Here is a 16,351-nt window from a genome sequence, read left to right as displayed (position 1 = left end):
TGAAGCTAGGGATTTATTACATGAAATCTGCAACTCCACACATATATTTGGTAAATTTATTCTAAAAACCAAAAATTAGACTAGATTCAGGTCAGACTATTTCTCCTCGTCTTAAATAGAAGCAATCTTTCTCAGGGATTGCAAATGGCTAAGTAAAATAATTTTCAAGGGGTTACCTACTCTTCTAATTCTCTGTAAGGAGAATTTTACAAAAAGGAGTTTATACCTGTCAAATATTTTTGTTAAACAAAGCCTGTTCAAGTTTGGTAAATTATTCTCAAAATTACTGAATAAAACAGAGGAAAACAGAATTGTCAAAGCAACAAAAGACATTCACTTACTATCATAGAAACCTAGGTTTTTCCTAAGTCAACTTATCTGTTAATTTATATGTATGTTTGCTATTACTCCAGAGATTCAGAAATACCATAATGCCTTTCTTTCCTATATATCACAGAACTCTCTCATATCTTTCTTAGCTTGTGATCTCTACAGGGAAGCATCTACCTCTTAGAAGGCTTGCCTCCTTTTGGTACTAAAAAGCAAATGAAATAAGATCCTGAATATTTTCATCTCTATTCCCTTCACTTCTGCAAGGGAAGCTAATCTATATATATAAAAGTGTCCCTCTGCCTGTCTGACCGGTTGCTATGATGCACACTGACCACCAGAGGGCAGATGCTCAATGCAGGAACTGCCGAGCTGCAGTGACTCGGCAGCAAAGGTTCTCAGGTGATGCACCCCAAAACCAGAGAGGAGAGAGCCCGATTCCTCGCAGGGCCGCAAAAGTCTACCTCCAGCCATGGGTTATGCTGTTGCTGGGGCACTGTCAGCCCCGAATCTGGTTTACTGCACACTTGCATTTGCGTTCCAAACACTGTATGACAGCAACTTTGCAGAGTACCCTCTTGCACTCTGGAACTCCTCTGGGGATGTTTGAGAGCCAGTTTTGGCCTGATCCCCATAGGCCAGACCAAGGGACCCCACCTGCTGGAGGGACCCCGCTTACTCCGATGGGGAGGAACCATGGGAGGTTGGCTCCAGGGTGTGTCTGGTTCATCTTGCCAAGTTGCATCCCACTGGCCATCTTCTAATTAATTTCCTTTCAATGTGCACAAATCCGTGCACTGGGTCACTAGTCAGTAAATAATTTTTTTTTAATTAAACCTTTATTGTTCAGATTATTACAGTTGTTCCTCTATTTCCCCCATAGCTCCTCTCCACCCGGTTCCCACCCCACCCTCTACCCTTACCCCCACCACCCACTGTCCTCATCCATAGGTGTATGATTTTTATCCAGTCTCTTCCCTAACCCCCCACACCCCTTCCCCCCTGAGAATTGTCAGTCCACTCCCTTTCTATGCCTGATTCTATTATATTCACCAGTTTATTCTGTTCAAATTATTTATTCATTTGATTTTTAGAATCACTTGATAGATATGTATTTGTTGTTCATAATTTTTATCTTCTCCTCCCCCTCCCCCTCCAACTCCCCCTCCTCCTCCTCCCCCTCCAACTCCCCCTCCTGCTCCTTCTTCTTCTTAAAGGATACCTTTCAGCATTTCATATAATCCTGGTTTGGTGGTGATGAACTCCTTTAGCTTTTCCTTATCTGTGAAGCTCTTTATCTGACCTTCAATTCTGAATGATAGCTTTGTTGGTAAAGTATTCTTGGTTGTAGGTTCTTCCTATTCATCACTTTGAATATTTCTTACCACTCCCTTCTGGCCTGCATAGTTTCTATTGAGAAATCAGCTGACAGACATATGGGTACTCCCTTGTAGGTAACTAACTGTTTTTCTCTTCCTGCTTTTAAGATTCTCTTTGTCTTTTGCTCTTGGCATTTTAATTATGATGTGTTGGTGTGGTCCTCTTTGGATTCCTTTTGTTTGGGGTTCTCTGCACTTCCTGGACTTGTAAGTCTATTTCTTTCACCACGTAGGGGAAGTTTTCTGTCACTATTTCTTCAAATAGGTTTTCAATATCTTGCTCTCTCTCTTCTTCTGGCACCCCTATAATTCAGATGTTGGTACGCTTGAAGTAGTCCCAAAGGCTCCTTACACTATCTTCATATTTTTGGATTCTTTTTTCTTTTTGTTCTTCCAGTTGGGCATTTTTTGTTTTTTCGTATTTCAAATCTTTGACTTGATTCTTGGGATCCTCTAGTCTGCTGTTGGGTCTCTGTATAATATTTTTTATTTCAGTCAGTGTATGCTTAATTTCTAGTTGGTCCTTTTTCATATCCTCGAGGGTCTCACTAAATTTATTGGCGGTTTCTAAAAAATTCTTGAAAAACCTTATAACCGTGGTTTTGAACTCTATATCCAGTAGTTTGCTTTCCTCCATTTCTGTCATTTGTGACCTGTTTCTTTGTCTTCACATTTTGGCTGCTTCCCTGTGTTGATAGAGGGCTTTGTGTGCTAGGTGTCCTATCAGCCTCCCCAATTACCTGAGGTGGTCACTGTTGGTGCACCCCTTTGTGGGCTGTGTGCACAGTCTGGTTGTAATTAAGCCTTGAATGCTGTAGGTATCCCTGGGAGGAATTGACCTCCAGGCCAATTGGCTGTGAGAATCAGCTGTGTCTATGATGGGAGAACTTCTGTGCTGGAGACACCCTTCTGGGGCAAGACTTGCTTCAGTGAGGCTTTGGTGCTCACTGAGTCTGCCCCCTAAGTGTGTCCCTTATGGATCTGAGGAGTTGTAATCTGGACGGTCCCCTTCTGACCACTGGGTACACTGGCTCTTGGATCTCTAAGCAGGTGCTAATATAGCCTCTTCCTGAGGCTACCCAGCAGGAGCTATGGAGAGATCTGCAGATTCCTTTTCCTTGTTTGGGGTTTGGAGGTGCCAAGATGAGGCCCAGCTGTGAAGTAATGCAAGCTGCTGTGGGGCCTTGGGTCTTCTTTTGGATGTTCTGGGTCTCTCTGACCCAGCTGCAGTTAGTTAAGTAATTTTATATTGCCAAGGGCCAGAGCATTAATATGCAAAAGCTTCTGCACACAGCTTGGGTGGGGCAGGGTCTTGGGGAATCAAACTGGGCAGAGCAAACAGCTATGGCTGATCCTCAGCCCTGCCCTAAGAGGTCACGGTTCTCACTGTTTCACTGCAAGCACCTCTGCGAGAAAGCCGCCCTCATGTTCCGGCCCGATGCCAGACAGTCCAGTTTCTCCCCGTATGAGTCTGGGTCCCCAGAGACTCGCCTGGAACTGGCGTTCAGAGCAGTTGGGAGCTTGTGTCTCCCTCCCAATTGAAAAAGACAGCCGCGTCCTCAGTTGCCAGCCCTTTCTGCGTGCACCTCCATAACTCTGCACTTTACGTCCACACCGCACCTCCTCTGAGTCTCAGTGTGCTTTTCTCTTTCCTTCTAGTTGTAGAATTTCCACTTGGCCAGCCTTCCTGTGGTTCTGGATGATGTCCGTTTTGTCTTTTAGTTGTATTTTTGAAGTGGTTGTGCGAGGCAGCAATTTCCAGTGTTTACCTATGCCGCCATCTTGGTTTCTCCCCAGTAAATAATTTTTAAAGCCAACAAATGTTGATGTATCAAAAGTCCAAGCTCATCAATCACAAAGAAAAAATATAGGGCAAGATCGCCTTTGATCGACATAACATCATAGTCCCGATTAAGATTTTTAAAATGTGAATCTGCATTCCTAAGCAAACATTATATTATAAATAAAAGTACCAATAAATGTGACTTTTTCTATGAATGGAAACAGCTCTGCCATATCAAGTCATATTTAGTGAATAACATCTGCTCTTAAATAAAAAACTGCCAACTCTTTTAAAATTTTCAATTACAATTATTTAAAAGATTTCTAACTTACTGGAAAAGGTTCTTTCCAACTGGCACCAACAATTGATGGTCTTACAATTGCCACATTTAGCTTTGCTCCTTCTTGTTGTACAACATATTCTGCCAATGCTTTCGTGTATATGTATGTATTAGGTCTGTCTCCTATCAATTTGGGCGTGATATCATTTACTAAGCCATCATCCATCCATCTGGTAAACAAAGAAAGCATGCAAAAATATTTTCAGATGTTTTACTATAAAATAAAATTTAAAAACCTTACTTTGCATATTCAAACATATCTGTTGCTCTGACCCAAATGATTTGACAACTCTTACTAAAAATATACAAGTTAGTCTTCCTTTCATTATACAGCAAATACAAGTCCATATATCTTATACCCAATTTCTATATCCAAAAAGGTCCAAATATCTAGAGTTCTTTCATAAATCACATGGTAGATAGCAAAGCTGATCTGAACTTATTTATGATCTTTTTTTTTAGAGAGAGAACTCAGGGTGACTATTCATTCCAAAATATATCTGGACCCATGGGTTTCAGATCAGGAATTCTATTTCAGATTAGGAATTCCAAGCACTATAACATATTACTTATACACATCTGCAATGAACATACATTTACAATGACTAAAAAAGATCTAGTAATCTCAATATTACTGAAAACTGTATGTTCTCACTAATGAGACTAACAGAAATTAAGATAAACAATAAAATAAAATGAACATGCTGTAAAATTTAATTAGGGCATTTCCATCTGCAGCTATTATTTTTAGAAACTTCTTAGTGTTTTTCTGAGGTTTTTTTGTGTTTGTTGTTTTTTATTCTCAACAGAGGATATATTTTGTTTTGTTTTAATTTTTAGAGCAGAAAGGAGGAGAGAAACATTGATCAGTTGCTTCTTGTACACAACCAGGGATTGAACATGCAACCCATGTATGTACCCTGACCAAAAATCGAACCTAAGACCCTTCAGTGCATGGGACAAAGCTCCAACCAACTAGCCGGACTGGCCAGGAAACCTTCTCAGTGGTTTACATGCCTCTGGCATGAAGTACAATATTTTGGCTGACACTTGTATTCATCATCCAGAAATTAGTGCAGCTTGGAGATTTCCTACCATCTTCTACCCCAAACAAGCCTGTCACGAGGTGGGGTCTTAGGAATTTGGCTGTTTTTATTTTGCTGCTCAGAAAACTTCCATTCCAGCTTCATCCCTCTTTTGTGCTGGAATTATCCCTTCCCACACACCCCTCCTTTTACATTTCATAGTTTTTCCGCTGCAGTCCAAAAGTACCCAAGCCAAGCCTAATAAAAAGTAGAAAGTCTACCTGGGAGCCGATTCTGTTGGTAATGTGGAAATTACAAACTCCAAGGGAGCAAAGGGGCTTTTCAATGTCATATGCTTTAAGAAACAGGGACATTCTACTCTCTCTAAGGCCTTGAACTGATTTCTTCCCCTTATAAAATAGTATGATAAACTAATTTTTAAAAAGAAATACCATTAAGTATGTTTCATTGTGGTTTAAAATTACTAATGAGTTCATGCCTTGGCCAGGTGGCTCAGTTAGTTGGAGGATCGTCCCATATACTAAAAGGCTGTGGGTTCAATTCCCAGTCAGGGATACCTAGGTTGTGGGTTCAATCGCTGGTAGGGGCACTTATGGGAAGCAACTGATCAATTACTAGATCATTTCTCTCTCACATCAATGTTTCTCTCTCTCTCTCTCCCTTCCTCTCTCTCTCAAATCAGTAAAAACATATCCTCAGGTAAGGATTAAAGGGAAATAAAAAATTACTAATGAGTTCTGGAAAAGAAAAATATTATTTGATTTTGAGTCTTACATATTTTTAAAAATTAGTTGTGAATAGGTATAAAGTACGAATATTTTGTTTCTTTAGGGAGGACATGTTAAAATGGTCTGAGGGTTTGGGATGAGAGAAGTATTTTGCAGAGCTATCAATGTCCAAATAATTAAAAAATAAATAAAGGTATTTATTTATTTAAACAGTGGAAAAATTCAACTAGCAACCTACTATGAAATTATAAAATTCCTTACAACTTTCTCAAAGTATCTGAAGAAAAAGTCTACTCTGATAATCTGTAAAAGGAAGGTTATATACTAGGTGATATGTATGGTCTTTCCCAGTCTAAATATCTGATTCCAATGTTATATATTTATTTTCCGATACTTTTCCCTTACTGTCTATAATGCTACACATGCATAACTGTATATTCAGTATACTGTCACACTCTAATGACAGCCATGCTAACTGATGAGGAAGCATAAATTAGAGATTATCAAGATAAATTTTCCTTTGTATGTGGATGAAAGGAAAAGAATACTAATAAAATTGAAGGGCAGTTGCTAATCAACTTAGAAAAACTCCAGAGTGGAGACAACTTTTGAAATATGGAAGAGATGTTGCTACATTAAAAGAAAAAAACAACAAACTTGCTAAATTAGGCCAGTAAGCCTAACCACTAAGGTGAATTTACAGATGCAATCCATGAGTTATCCTAAAATTATCTGTTAGCCAGATTTCTTTGTAAGCAAGGAAAGAAGATATAAAATTAGAAGGTTACATGCTCTTTTTTTCAGCAACTTAAGTGTTTGGATATACTAAATACTAATAAGAGAAAAAGTAAAAAGCTTCATTAACTTCCACTCAACTTTTCCCAGAGATATTAACAACTTCTGCCCACTGACCTAAGAAGAAAATGAGGTAGATATTTAGGACCGTCTAAGAAATGGAGTCATAAAACAAAACCAGGGAATTACCCTAAGAATGTCATAGTAAACTCACATGTTTATTAACTTCATTATAACCTGTCTGCTTCCCCATAGTGATTAGCAGAAAAGCTTTAAAGAAAAGGACCTACATGGCTATTTTAGGAGAAAACTTGGAGAAAGAGCTAAGAACACTCTGTACAGCACTCTTGGGAAAAAAAGAATTGGACTGAGAAAGCAGGAAATAACTAAGGAGCTGAAATGATAGAATCTCTGGGAAGAAAGATCTGAGGAGAAACAGATAAGAAAAAAGAAGTAAAAGACTACAGTAATATTATATGAGGATTAACAAATATGTGAAGATATGATGGCTACTGGAAGGGTTTTATAATTATAAAAGAAAAAATATTTTTGTTTTTGCTCTGATCCTGTGTTACTTGTTTCACCTGATGAGAAAGCACAGGCTGAACAAAGCAAATGAAACCTTGGCCATGGAATAAGCATACTTCACTTAATCCATATCCAAATATTTATCATGTAATAGTTGTTGATAGGATGCTAGTCCTTAGAAAGATAACAGTGACACTCAGAGTATCAATTAAAGGACCATGACTCCTCTGATTTCCCTAATAACTAAAGGTACCTCTATAGACATACTCCATTGGTTCATAATAAAAAAGATAATCTTTTAATAAATTAGAAACTTGAATAGACAGTCATTAGTCCCTATGGTATCAGATACTTAATCACTAAGATTGATTCTTTGGGAAACAGTGGCCCTAATATCATTGATGAGTCTGTTCAAAGGCCTACTTCCAACCAACACACCTGATCAAAAGAGAAAGCTCCACACTCCAACAGTCATTTAGATATAAATCTATACAGTAAAAAAACATAGTAAATATGTAATAACTTGTTAAATAAAAAAGAGGTGTGTGTGTGTGTGTGTGTGTGTGTGTGTGTGTGTGTAAAGGGATGGGGAGAGAGAAACTGAAATTGACCAAGAAATACATATAAATAAACTTGGATCCAAAGTCCAAAGTTTTAGGATCAAAGTAAATGTATATAAATTTCAAACAAACATACTCTAAAGAATCAATTAGTTTCTTGGGATCCACAGGGGGTGGATAGACTACTTCTTCAATATGCTTTCGATTGCAGTAAGCATATGCTGTTGACACATGCATGAACACTTCCAGATTCTTCATTTGTTGTGCAAGGAAAATAAGCTGTCGTGTAGCGATCACATTTAACTGAACAGCATCTCTGTAAAAGAAAAAGTGATAATAAAAATTAGAAAGCTATGCCATTTATTTATCTGCTAAAATAAATCTTATTTCCATTAAAGAGAGATTGAGTGACAGAGATTGTTTCTTTACAACTGATCCCTTAGCTTTGATTTTGTATATTTTATTTCAATATGAAGTACATCCATTCTATCAGTCATGTTTAAAAATAAATATTTTCTGTTTATAAAATAAATCCCACTAGAATTTTTAAATAAAAGTACAAATTAAAAATTTTAAATTACCCAGAAATAAACATAGATCATTTCTGCATCTCTGGCTTTTCAGTACCCATTTTTAAGTCATGTTAGACTTCTTTTGCATCTTGACTTTTAAAAGTATATTATTTCATGATATAGATGTACCATAAGAAGAAATTAGAATTGTTAAGTAATTTTAAAATGCTAAAGCAGAGTAACCAATAAAACTCAGAAATGTTCAAATGCACTAACATATAACCAAATAAGAATATGTTTATTTCTGTCTTTGTAGCAATTAACCCAAACATCTTAAGACTAGTTACAAAAGGGGTATTATAACAAAACTAGAGGCCCAGTGCACAAATTCATGCACCAGTGGGGTCCCTCGGCCTGGCCTGCGGGATTGGGCCGAAACTGGCTCTCCGACATCCCTCGAGGGGTCCTGGATTGCGAGAGGGTGCAGGCCAGGACGAGAGACCCCACCGGTGCATGATCGGGGCCAGGGAGGTTGGCCAGCCAGGGAGGGACCTCGGGAGGGCTCTAGGGTGTGTCTGGCTCATCTCACTCAGTCCCAATCAGCCAGACCCAGCAGCAAGCTAATCTACAGGTTGGAGTGTCTGCCCCCTGGTGGTCAGTGCACATGATAGAGAGTGGTTGAGCAGCCTTAGCATATCATTAGCATATTACGCTTTGATTGGTTGAACGGACAAACGGACGACCAGACACTTAGCATATTAGGCTATTATTATATAGGACTAGTACATATTTTACAAGACACATGCAAGACCCCAAAGTGATCTATATATTCCCTTCTTGAAATTTATTAGAAATAATTCCACAAATACAAAAGTAAATATGAAGAAAAAAAACAATTAAGCATCATCTAGTAATAGCAATAGCCTAGAGAGCCCAAATATTCACTAGGAATAAAACAATTTAATAAAGTAAGCATTTTATCACAATGAAAGAATATAGCCATTAAAATAATTATGAGAACTATAAAACATGGAACACTCTAGATGAATATTGAAAAATACATACATTATGAAATGAAGCAAGATTAAGAATAAGACTCTGGAATAAGACCTGGGCTTAAATATTAGCTTAGCCTACTATCGGCTAGGATTAGGTGACCTGGTAAAGTCATTCAACCATTTAGGCCTGTTTTCTCACCTGTTAATGGGAATAATAATGGAATATATCTAATAGGATTTGTATAAAATTAAATTAAATAAATAGCTTATAAGTATTTAGCATTATTCCTAATACAGTCCCAAACAACCAGTCAATAAATATTATTTAAGGTAATAAGATGTTGGGTAGTTTTTGCTTTCTGTTAAACTTATGTTTACAGCTTGATATTTGAGGGGGAAAATATCTGAAATACTCAATGGCATGGTAATATATTGTAGGTGACACTGTAAGTGATATGACTGATCCAAAAGAGCCTAGGACAAAGTACCAGAAATTATACAAATGTTAGTTATTTATCTAGTTAACATACTAAAATTAACTTAGAGAAAAAATTTGTTCTAACCCAAATTTTTCAAACAGAAAGAAATTAAAAATCCCTAAATTTGCTATACTAAGTAAACATCACATAAATTATGCTATATCAACATGATAGAATATCACCATATTATGAAAATTATAACTATTAAAAAATTAGAATAGGGAAGTTGTTTCTATAAGTAATGTAGAAAATCTATGTTTACATTTTATGTAAAATATATGTTCAATGATAGACTGCAAGAAAATTTTTAAAAAATAAAAAGTTTTGAGTACTTTCTAAAATTTTTACATTTTCAGTATTTAAGAAAAAAAATCCAACCCTTTTAAGGGGCCAGGATTGTCACAGAATCTGGCCCACTGGACAGCAAATCAGTGATTTGATGTCTATCGCATTTGCAAAAACAATGTTTTGGAAGAGGTATACAGAGAACATTCTGTTACAGGTTCCTAAGGACCGGACAACAAGTTCTGGGTCACCAGGAACAAGAAATAATTCATGAAAGGAAAAACTCCTGGGCCTTATTTTTTTCTCTTAATTTAATAGTATCCAAAAGCCTATGAAACATACTAAAAGTAAAATTTTTAAAAGTGAAGTAATTGGGTTGGGGTCTTACAATCATGAGTGTATCTTTTTCTTCCTTATTTGTACTGGCGGGGGGGGGGGGGGGTCTGTTCAAATGGAAATCATGCAGAAAAGACCTTTCACAGAGAGGACACTATCCACTACTGTAGGGCAATGAGCTCTTTTCTTTTGCATTTGCAAAACAACAGGTGTAAGGGTAGTAATGTTTTGGGAGCAGAACACAAAGGATATTCTGTTACAGGCTCCTGAGGATGGTGACAGAGTTTCTGGGTCATTGAAAATAAGGAATAACTTGAGAGAGGAAACACTTCTGTGCCTTTCTATCCCTCCCCCGCCCATCTGTACCTGAGAGTCCAACCCTGAAGGCATTTTGTGCCAACATAAGTAACTCTTAGTATCACTGCCAGGCTAGTAACCTCACTCTGTTACCACCATCCAATTTCTACTCCACTGAAATTCAGGCTAAGACCCTGACATGTTTGATCAGAAATAATGTAGTACTAAACAAAAATAATGTCATTATATTTTGGTTATCTGGAGTCATAAATGCATACTAAATAAGAGTGACTTTGAAGTAGGTGTGGGGTGGGGGGTGGGTGTGAAGAAATCTTTGTAATTATGGTCCATCATTAATATAGACACAGAAACCACTTTTTAAAAAAAAGAAAAAAATTGAGCTTCCAGTACATTTTCTTGTTCACCTGTCTTCTATAGACATGTTGGGTTGTTCAAAATCTCTGCTGATAATACTTCTAAGACTTTACACCAAAGATCTCGCACTTGGCATGACAGACACCTGAGAGCTTATTAAAAATGCAGATTGCACCCAGCCAGGTGTAGCTCAGCGGTTGAGCATCGAGGAACCAAGAGGTCATCAGTTTGATTCCCGGTCAGGGCATATGCCTGGGCTGTGGGCTCCATCCCCTACTAGAGGAGGCAGCCATTTGATGATTCTCTCTCATCACTGATGTTTCTATCTCCCTTCCTCTCTAAAATCAATTTTTTTAAAAAATGCAGACTGCTGGACCTCATCGTCAAACACTTGTTAATATCTGAAGTGAAGCCTGTGCAACTGCATTTTAAATAAGTTCCCCTCGCCCTAGCCAGTTTGGCTCAGAATTGAGCCCTGTGGACTGAAGGGTTCCAGGTTCAATTCTGGTCAAGGGCATGTACTTCGGTTGAAGGCTCTTCCCTGGCCTTGGCCCTGGTTGGGGTTCATGCAGGAGGCAATCAATCGATTATCTTTCCCTCTCTCTTCCACTCTCTCTGAAAATCAATGGAAAAAAATATCCTCGGGTGAGGATGAAAAAAATAAATAAATAAGTAAATCCCCCTCATCCCCACCTCTGAGAAAATACTATCCAGATGAGATCTCAATATTGTTGATTTTTAAAAACTTAATGAAGCTATAAACACAGATGTCTAGAGACCAATGAATCAGTCTTAGGGTCGGGGACCCAGTCACCTATAATTTATATGACAGCCAAGGCTCTTGCTAAAAATGAGGAGTCCTGGGTATTATACCAAAATCAGAGGATCTAAAGTTGGCATGTACAGCCAAAAACTGTGCCTTTTAACACATCTTCCAAAAGTTCTTAAGATTCGGAATACATTCTATAGTTTAAGAATCAATGCCCTTAGATGCAAGTTTCTTGATCTTTTCTAATAATCAATCTCTACTTCCACTTCTTTCTGAACACCTATCACAGCCCTTAATGTACACTTTTCAGTAACTCCTTATTTTCTATCTATATTATGGTTCTTTAAGCATATTCTTACTCCTATATTAGACTGTATGGACTTTGCAAATAGGATCTGTGGGCAATTTATCTTGGTCTCCCCCAAAATATTGAGTACAATATGCCATTTTTTATTTGTGGGTTAACTTAAAAAGTGGTTATAAAGAGTAACTGTTTTGTTAGTAGTTATTATATACCAACCTATAGTGTTTTAGAATGTCTGGCTCAAATCTAATGTTATAGTATCACCATTAAAATTGCTTCATAGAAAATAATATCAATGAAGAGGCGCTTTGGTCAGCAAACCTACATGCCTTGACAAGGAAGAAAAGAACAATAAATTTTCTTATTCACCTATCTACCCCATCCTCTATGGTATCTCCAGTAAAAGAAGAAAGAATACTAATGAAAATATTTCCCTTCCATTAATGGTAGCCTTGCTTACCCCCAGGGAATAGAAAGAAAGAAAAAAGGTACCCTGAAAGTACTGTACTTTGATGAGTTTCACCCCAACTAATGTTGCCTGTTCAATGAGGACTATACATACCACAATTACCTAGTATTTATGTACTTTTTCTTAAAAACATTTTCTTAAGGCTGTGTGAACTCTTTCTTTTGGTTATGAAAAAGTAATAAAAAATAATAAAAGCTAGAACTGTGGGGTGGGGGGGGAAGAATATCTGTTAGATTAACTATTTCATACTAAAAACCTACCTGTAATTACACTATCCAAATATAACTGGCAAGGATCAAAAGGCATTATCTATAAACATATACACATATACATACACACATGCTTTTTGAAAATGTGATTATACAATCCGATCTAATAAAGAGGGAATATGCTAATTGACCCTCACACCTTCGCAAAGATGACGGGCCCATAGCCAATAAAGAGGGAATATGCTAATTGACTGCCCCGCCCTCAAATATGGCAGCGCCCACAGCCAATAAGGAGGGAATATACTAATTGACTGCCACACCCTCAAAGACGGCGGCGCCCACAGCAACAAGGAGGGAATATGCTAATTGACTGCCATGCCCTCAAAGATGGCAGCGTCCAGTCCCCTCAGCCCTGCCGCACGCCTGCCTCCGGAGTCCCTCAGTCCCCTCCACCCCTCCGCCACCTAGGGCAAGCCCGAGGCACAGGCAAGTCTTGAATGGCGGCTGCCCAGCCGCCCAGGGTTGGCCGAGGCTTGCGCTGCCGGCAGTGGCAGCAGCAGAGGTGTGATGGGGCGTCACCTTCCCCTGATCACCGGGTCGCCTCCCGCCCCTAAAGGCTCCCGGACTGTGAGAGGTGGCAGGCCGGGCTGAGGGGATCCCTCCTCCAGTGCATGAATTTTTATGCACCAGGCCTCTAGTCTATATATATATATAAAACCTTAATATGCAAATAGACTGAACAGCAGAACAACTGAACAACCAGTCGCTATGATGTGCGCTGACCACCAAGGGGTATGATGGAGCAGGTGAGCAGGGATCCCAGACCAAGACGCAGCACCGGTCGCTGTCATTGGGGCGAGCCTCTGGTAGTTACTGAAAATTCTTTGTTCTCGCAAGCTGTGGTCCCACCTGGTGCTCGCACCTGCTGTTGGCACCAGCCCCACTTGCACCCGCTGCCGATGCCAAAGCTGCCGCTCACACCCACTGCTGGTGCCCAGCGACAGCCCCAATCACTCGGCACTGTCAACAGGTGCGAGTGGCGGCTGCCAGCCCCAATCGCCCCTCAGGGCTACTCCACCTCCCACTGCTCCTAAGGGGCAATCAGGGCCGGCAGCCACTTCTCGGACCCGCTGCCAGTGCCAGAGCCAGCACTTGCACCCACTGCCGGCACCGGCCCCACTCGCATCTGCTGTTGGCACCTGGCGCTGGTCCTGATGGCTCGGCGCTGTCAGTGGGTGCGAGCAGCAGCTGCCCGCCCCAATCGCCCCAAGGGCTTCTCCACCTCCCCCTGCTCCTGAGGGGCGATCGGTGCAGAAGCCACTGCTCGCACTCACTGACAGCGCTGGCCCTGCTCACACCCGCACCTGGCACCAGCCCCAATCACTTCGTGCCGTCAGTGGGTGCAAGAGGGGCTAGCGCCGTTAGCGAGTGGAAGCAGTGGCGGCAGGAGTGGGGCTGCCAGCAGACAGAGGACCAGGAGCCATGGCAGAGGGGCCAGGCGGGGGCACAGAGGATGGGCCGAGACCCGCCCTTGAGCCCACCAGACTCATGGCCCACAGATCCTTTCAAGGTGCATGAATTCATGCATTGGGCCCCTAGTAGTTCTAATAAGATTCTTTTGTCCCTTTTCAATCATGAACACCTAACAGCTACATAAAAAGAACTAAAAAGTAAATAACAAATTATAATCACTGGATAATAAACAATAAAGTCAAGATTCGAATTAAAGTAAGTAATTCCAAAGCTCATTAGCTTTCCATTATACAATGCTGCCTCAGCTTCCTCAACTATAAAGTAGATTTGCCCATACTACTACAGTGGGTAATGTTATCATGGAGTAAAATAATAGATGAGAAAATAACCTGAAAACTATAAAGCACTATTACAGAAATATAAGGGACTATTTAAAGTGCCCTCATCTGTGATATTGGCAAAACACATTGTAATGCTTTAGCAGTGAACTGTCACGTTATATAATGTTAATTAAGGTTTATACTTCTATATTAAAGACAATATGGGGAATAATCTCAATTTAATTAATCATAATTTAATTAAAAACATTTTAAGAAAAAGGCCTTCAAGTAATTGTGAAACCTACAGAAGTCTGCACCAATTTAACTGGCATAAGACCATACAATTTGATTAATATTAACATTAAAACTGTATTTTTGAACATACCATCAAAAAGAATGTTTTGAATTAAACAGCACTGTTTGAAATTAACATGTTAATTTTTATAAAAATTAGTAAACATTTAGAATTTTTTAATTGAAACAGGCATCTAAGTAAGCCCAAGTTATTTTTTAAATTAAAATTAGGTTCAATGTACCTTGTCCCCAACACTGCTAACAAGGTTTTAAAACTAAAAAAAAGGCATGACTTAAATTTATAAGCTGATTTATCTTATTCTACAAACATGAGCCTAATTGCTTTAAATTTTCAGATGAATATATGTGAAAAGAAAAATAAAGCTGCTGAGGTATAGGCTTCTGAAAGAATGGAGGTAAGAGGAAACAAACACTATTAGTTGTTAAAACTAACACTCCTACCCAAGGTGAACATTTTTTTCTTCTGTATTTACACTATCCAATTATAACTCCTATGTCTTGCCTTTCCCTGTCCTATATTAAGATGCATGGCAACTTCTAATAAATATACACTATCTATCCAATGTTTTTAAACTGATAACAAGAAAAAGGAAATTCTTTTCTCACTATGTAGGACACTAAAAGCTACAAGTGACAGTTTCAAATCATTTTCAAAACAATTTGACTGAAAAGTAGAATTCAAATTAGATCTTTTAACCATGCTTAAGTTCAAATATCAGAAAAATACCTTTACTTACCTTAAATTTTCATTAAACCTTACTGTAGCTGCACAGTGAAATATAATATTGGTAGAATCTATGATGATCTCTTTATCTTCTTCACTAAGAGCCAGTTTAGGTTGGGTAAGTTCACTGTTGATTGCTACAATTTTTTCCTTGAAATCTGGATTTTCATCTCTCAATCTGTCAAAGAGCTATCAAAGGGGGAAAAAAATGAGTTTAGGGCAGCACTTTTCAACTTTCTAAAACGCATGATTTAGAAATTCTTTCCTTAAAGTATGAACATTTGCCCCTATCAGGTATATTCATAAGAAGGTATCAGCAGGCTGTTCCCAAATGATCTAAGCGACACTGTACACTCTTATTCAGCAGCAGTTTTCAAATGTGGTCTAAGGATCCTAGGAGTGCCCAGGACTATTTTAGGTAGTGCACAAGGTCAAACTTATTTTCATACTATCACTAAGACATTATTTGCATTTTTCACTTTCATTCTCTCACAAGTGATAGAGGAATTTTCCAAAAGCTACATGTGTGATGATGTCATCACTCTGATGGCTAATGGAATGTGTACTTGTATATTCTTTAAAGTTTGTTTTAATTTCTACTATGATAAATATCAGTAAGATAATGAAGCAAAGCCTCACAAAATGAAACCTCTTTTAAGTACCCAATAATTTTTAAGAGGGTAAAGGGATCCAGAAACCTAAAGTTTGAAAGTCACACTGCCTTTAATAAACAGTCTTTCAACCTATTTGGCAGATATGGAAAAGTATAGCCACATGGTAATGATATCAATCTGCATTACACTGCAGTCAATTTATCAATTCAAATAATTTTCTCAAGAGTTAGAACTCAGTCCATCTCACTTCTTGGGGGGAAAAACTGAAATGAACTTTGTACCTCCCATACTTTAAGATGGCAAATTCTTCACCGTTATTTTGTTTATGTTGGTAAATATTGAAATATTAACTCCCATTTTACTTTTAAAAATAAGTTCCTAGA

General features: G+C 38.6%; 1 protein-coding gene across 7 annotated transcripts in view; it reads right to left on the bottom strand.

The window, feature by feature from the left end:
* Nucleotides 1-16,351, bottom strand: part of FAR1 (fatty acyl-CoA reductase 1) — a 69,958-nt gene that overhangs the window by 23,133 nt on the left and 30,474 nt on the right. For all 7 annotated transcript variants that reach the window (XM_036325475.1, XM_036325478.1, XM_036325474.1 and 4 more), the window contains 3 exons: nt 15,368-15,543; nt 7,626-7,805; nt 3,825-4,002 (listed from right to left, as the gene is read on the bottom strand). In XM_036325475.1, coding sequence (XP_036181368.1) covers nt 3,825-4,002; nt 7,626-7,805; nt 15,368-15,543 — 534 coding nt within the window. The remainder of the gene's footprint in view (nt 1-3,824; nt 4,003-7,625; nt 7,806-15,367; nt 15,544-16,351) is intronic.

Source organism: Myotis myotis, unplaced genomic scaffold, assembly GCF_014108235.1.
Source record: "Myotis myotis isolate mMyoMyo1 unplaced genomic scaffold, mMyoMyo1.p scaffold_m19_p_10, whole genome shotgun sequence".
Classification (NCBI taxonomy): domain Eukaryota; kingdom Metazoa; phylum Chordata; class Mammalia; order Chiroptera; family Vespertilionidae; genus Myotis; species Myotis myotis.
Note: the sequence above shows the minus strand (reverse complement) of the source record. Positions and strands in the feature narration are given on the sequence as shown.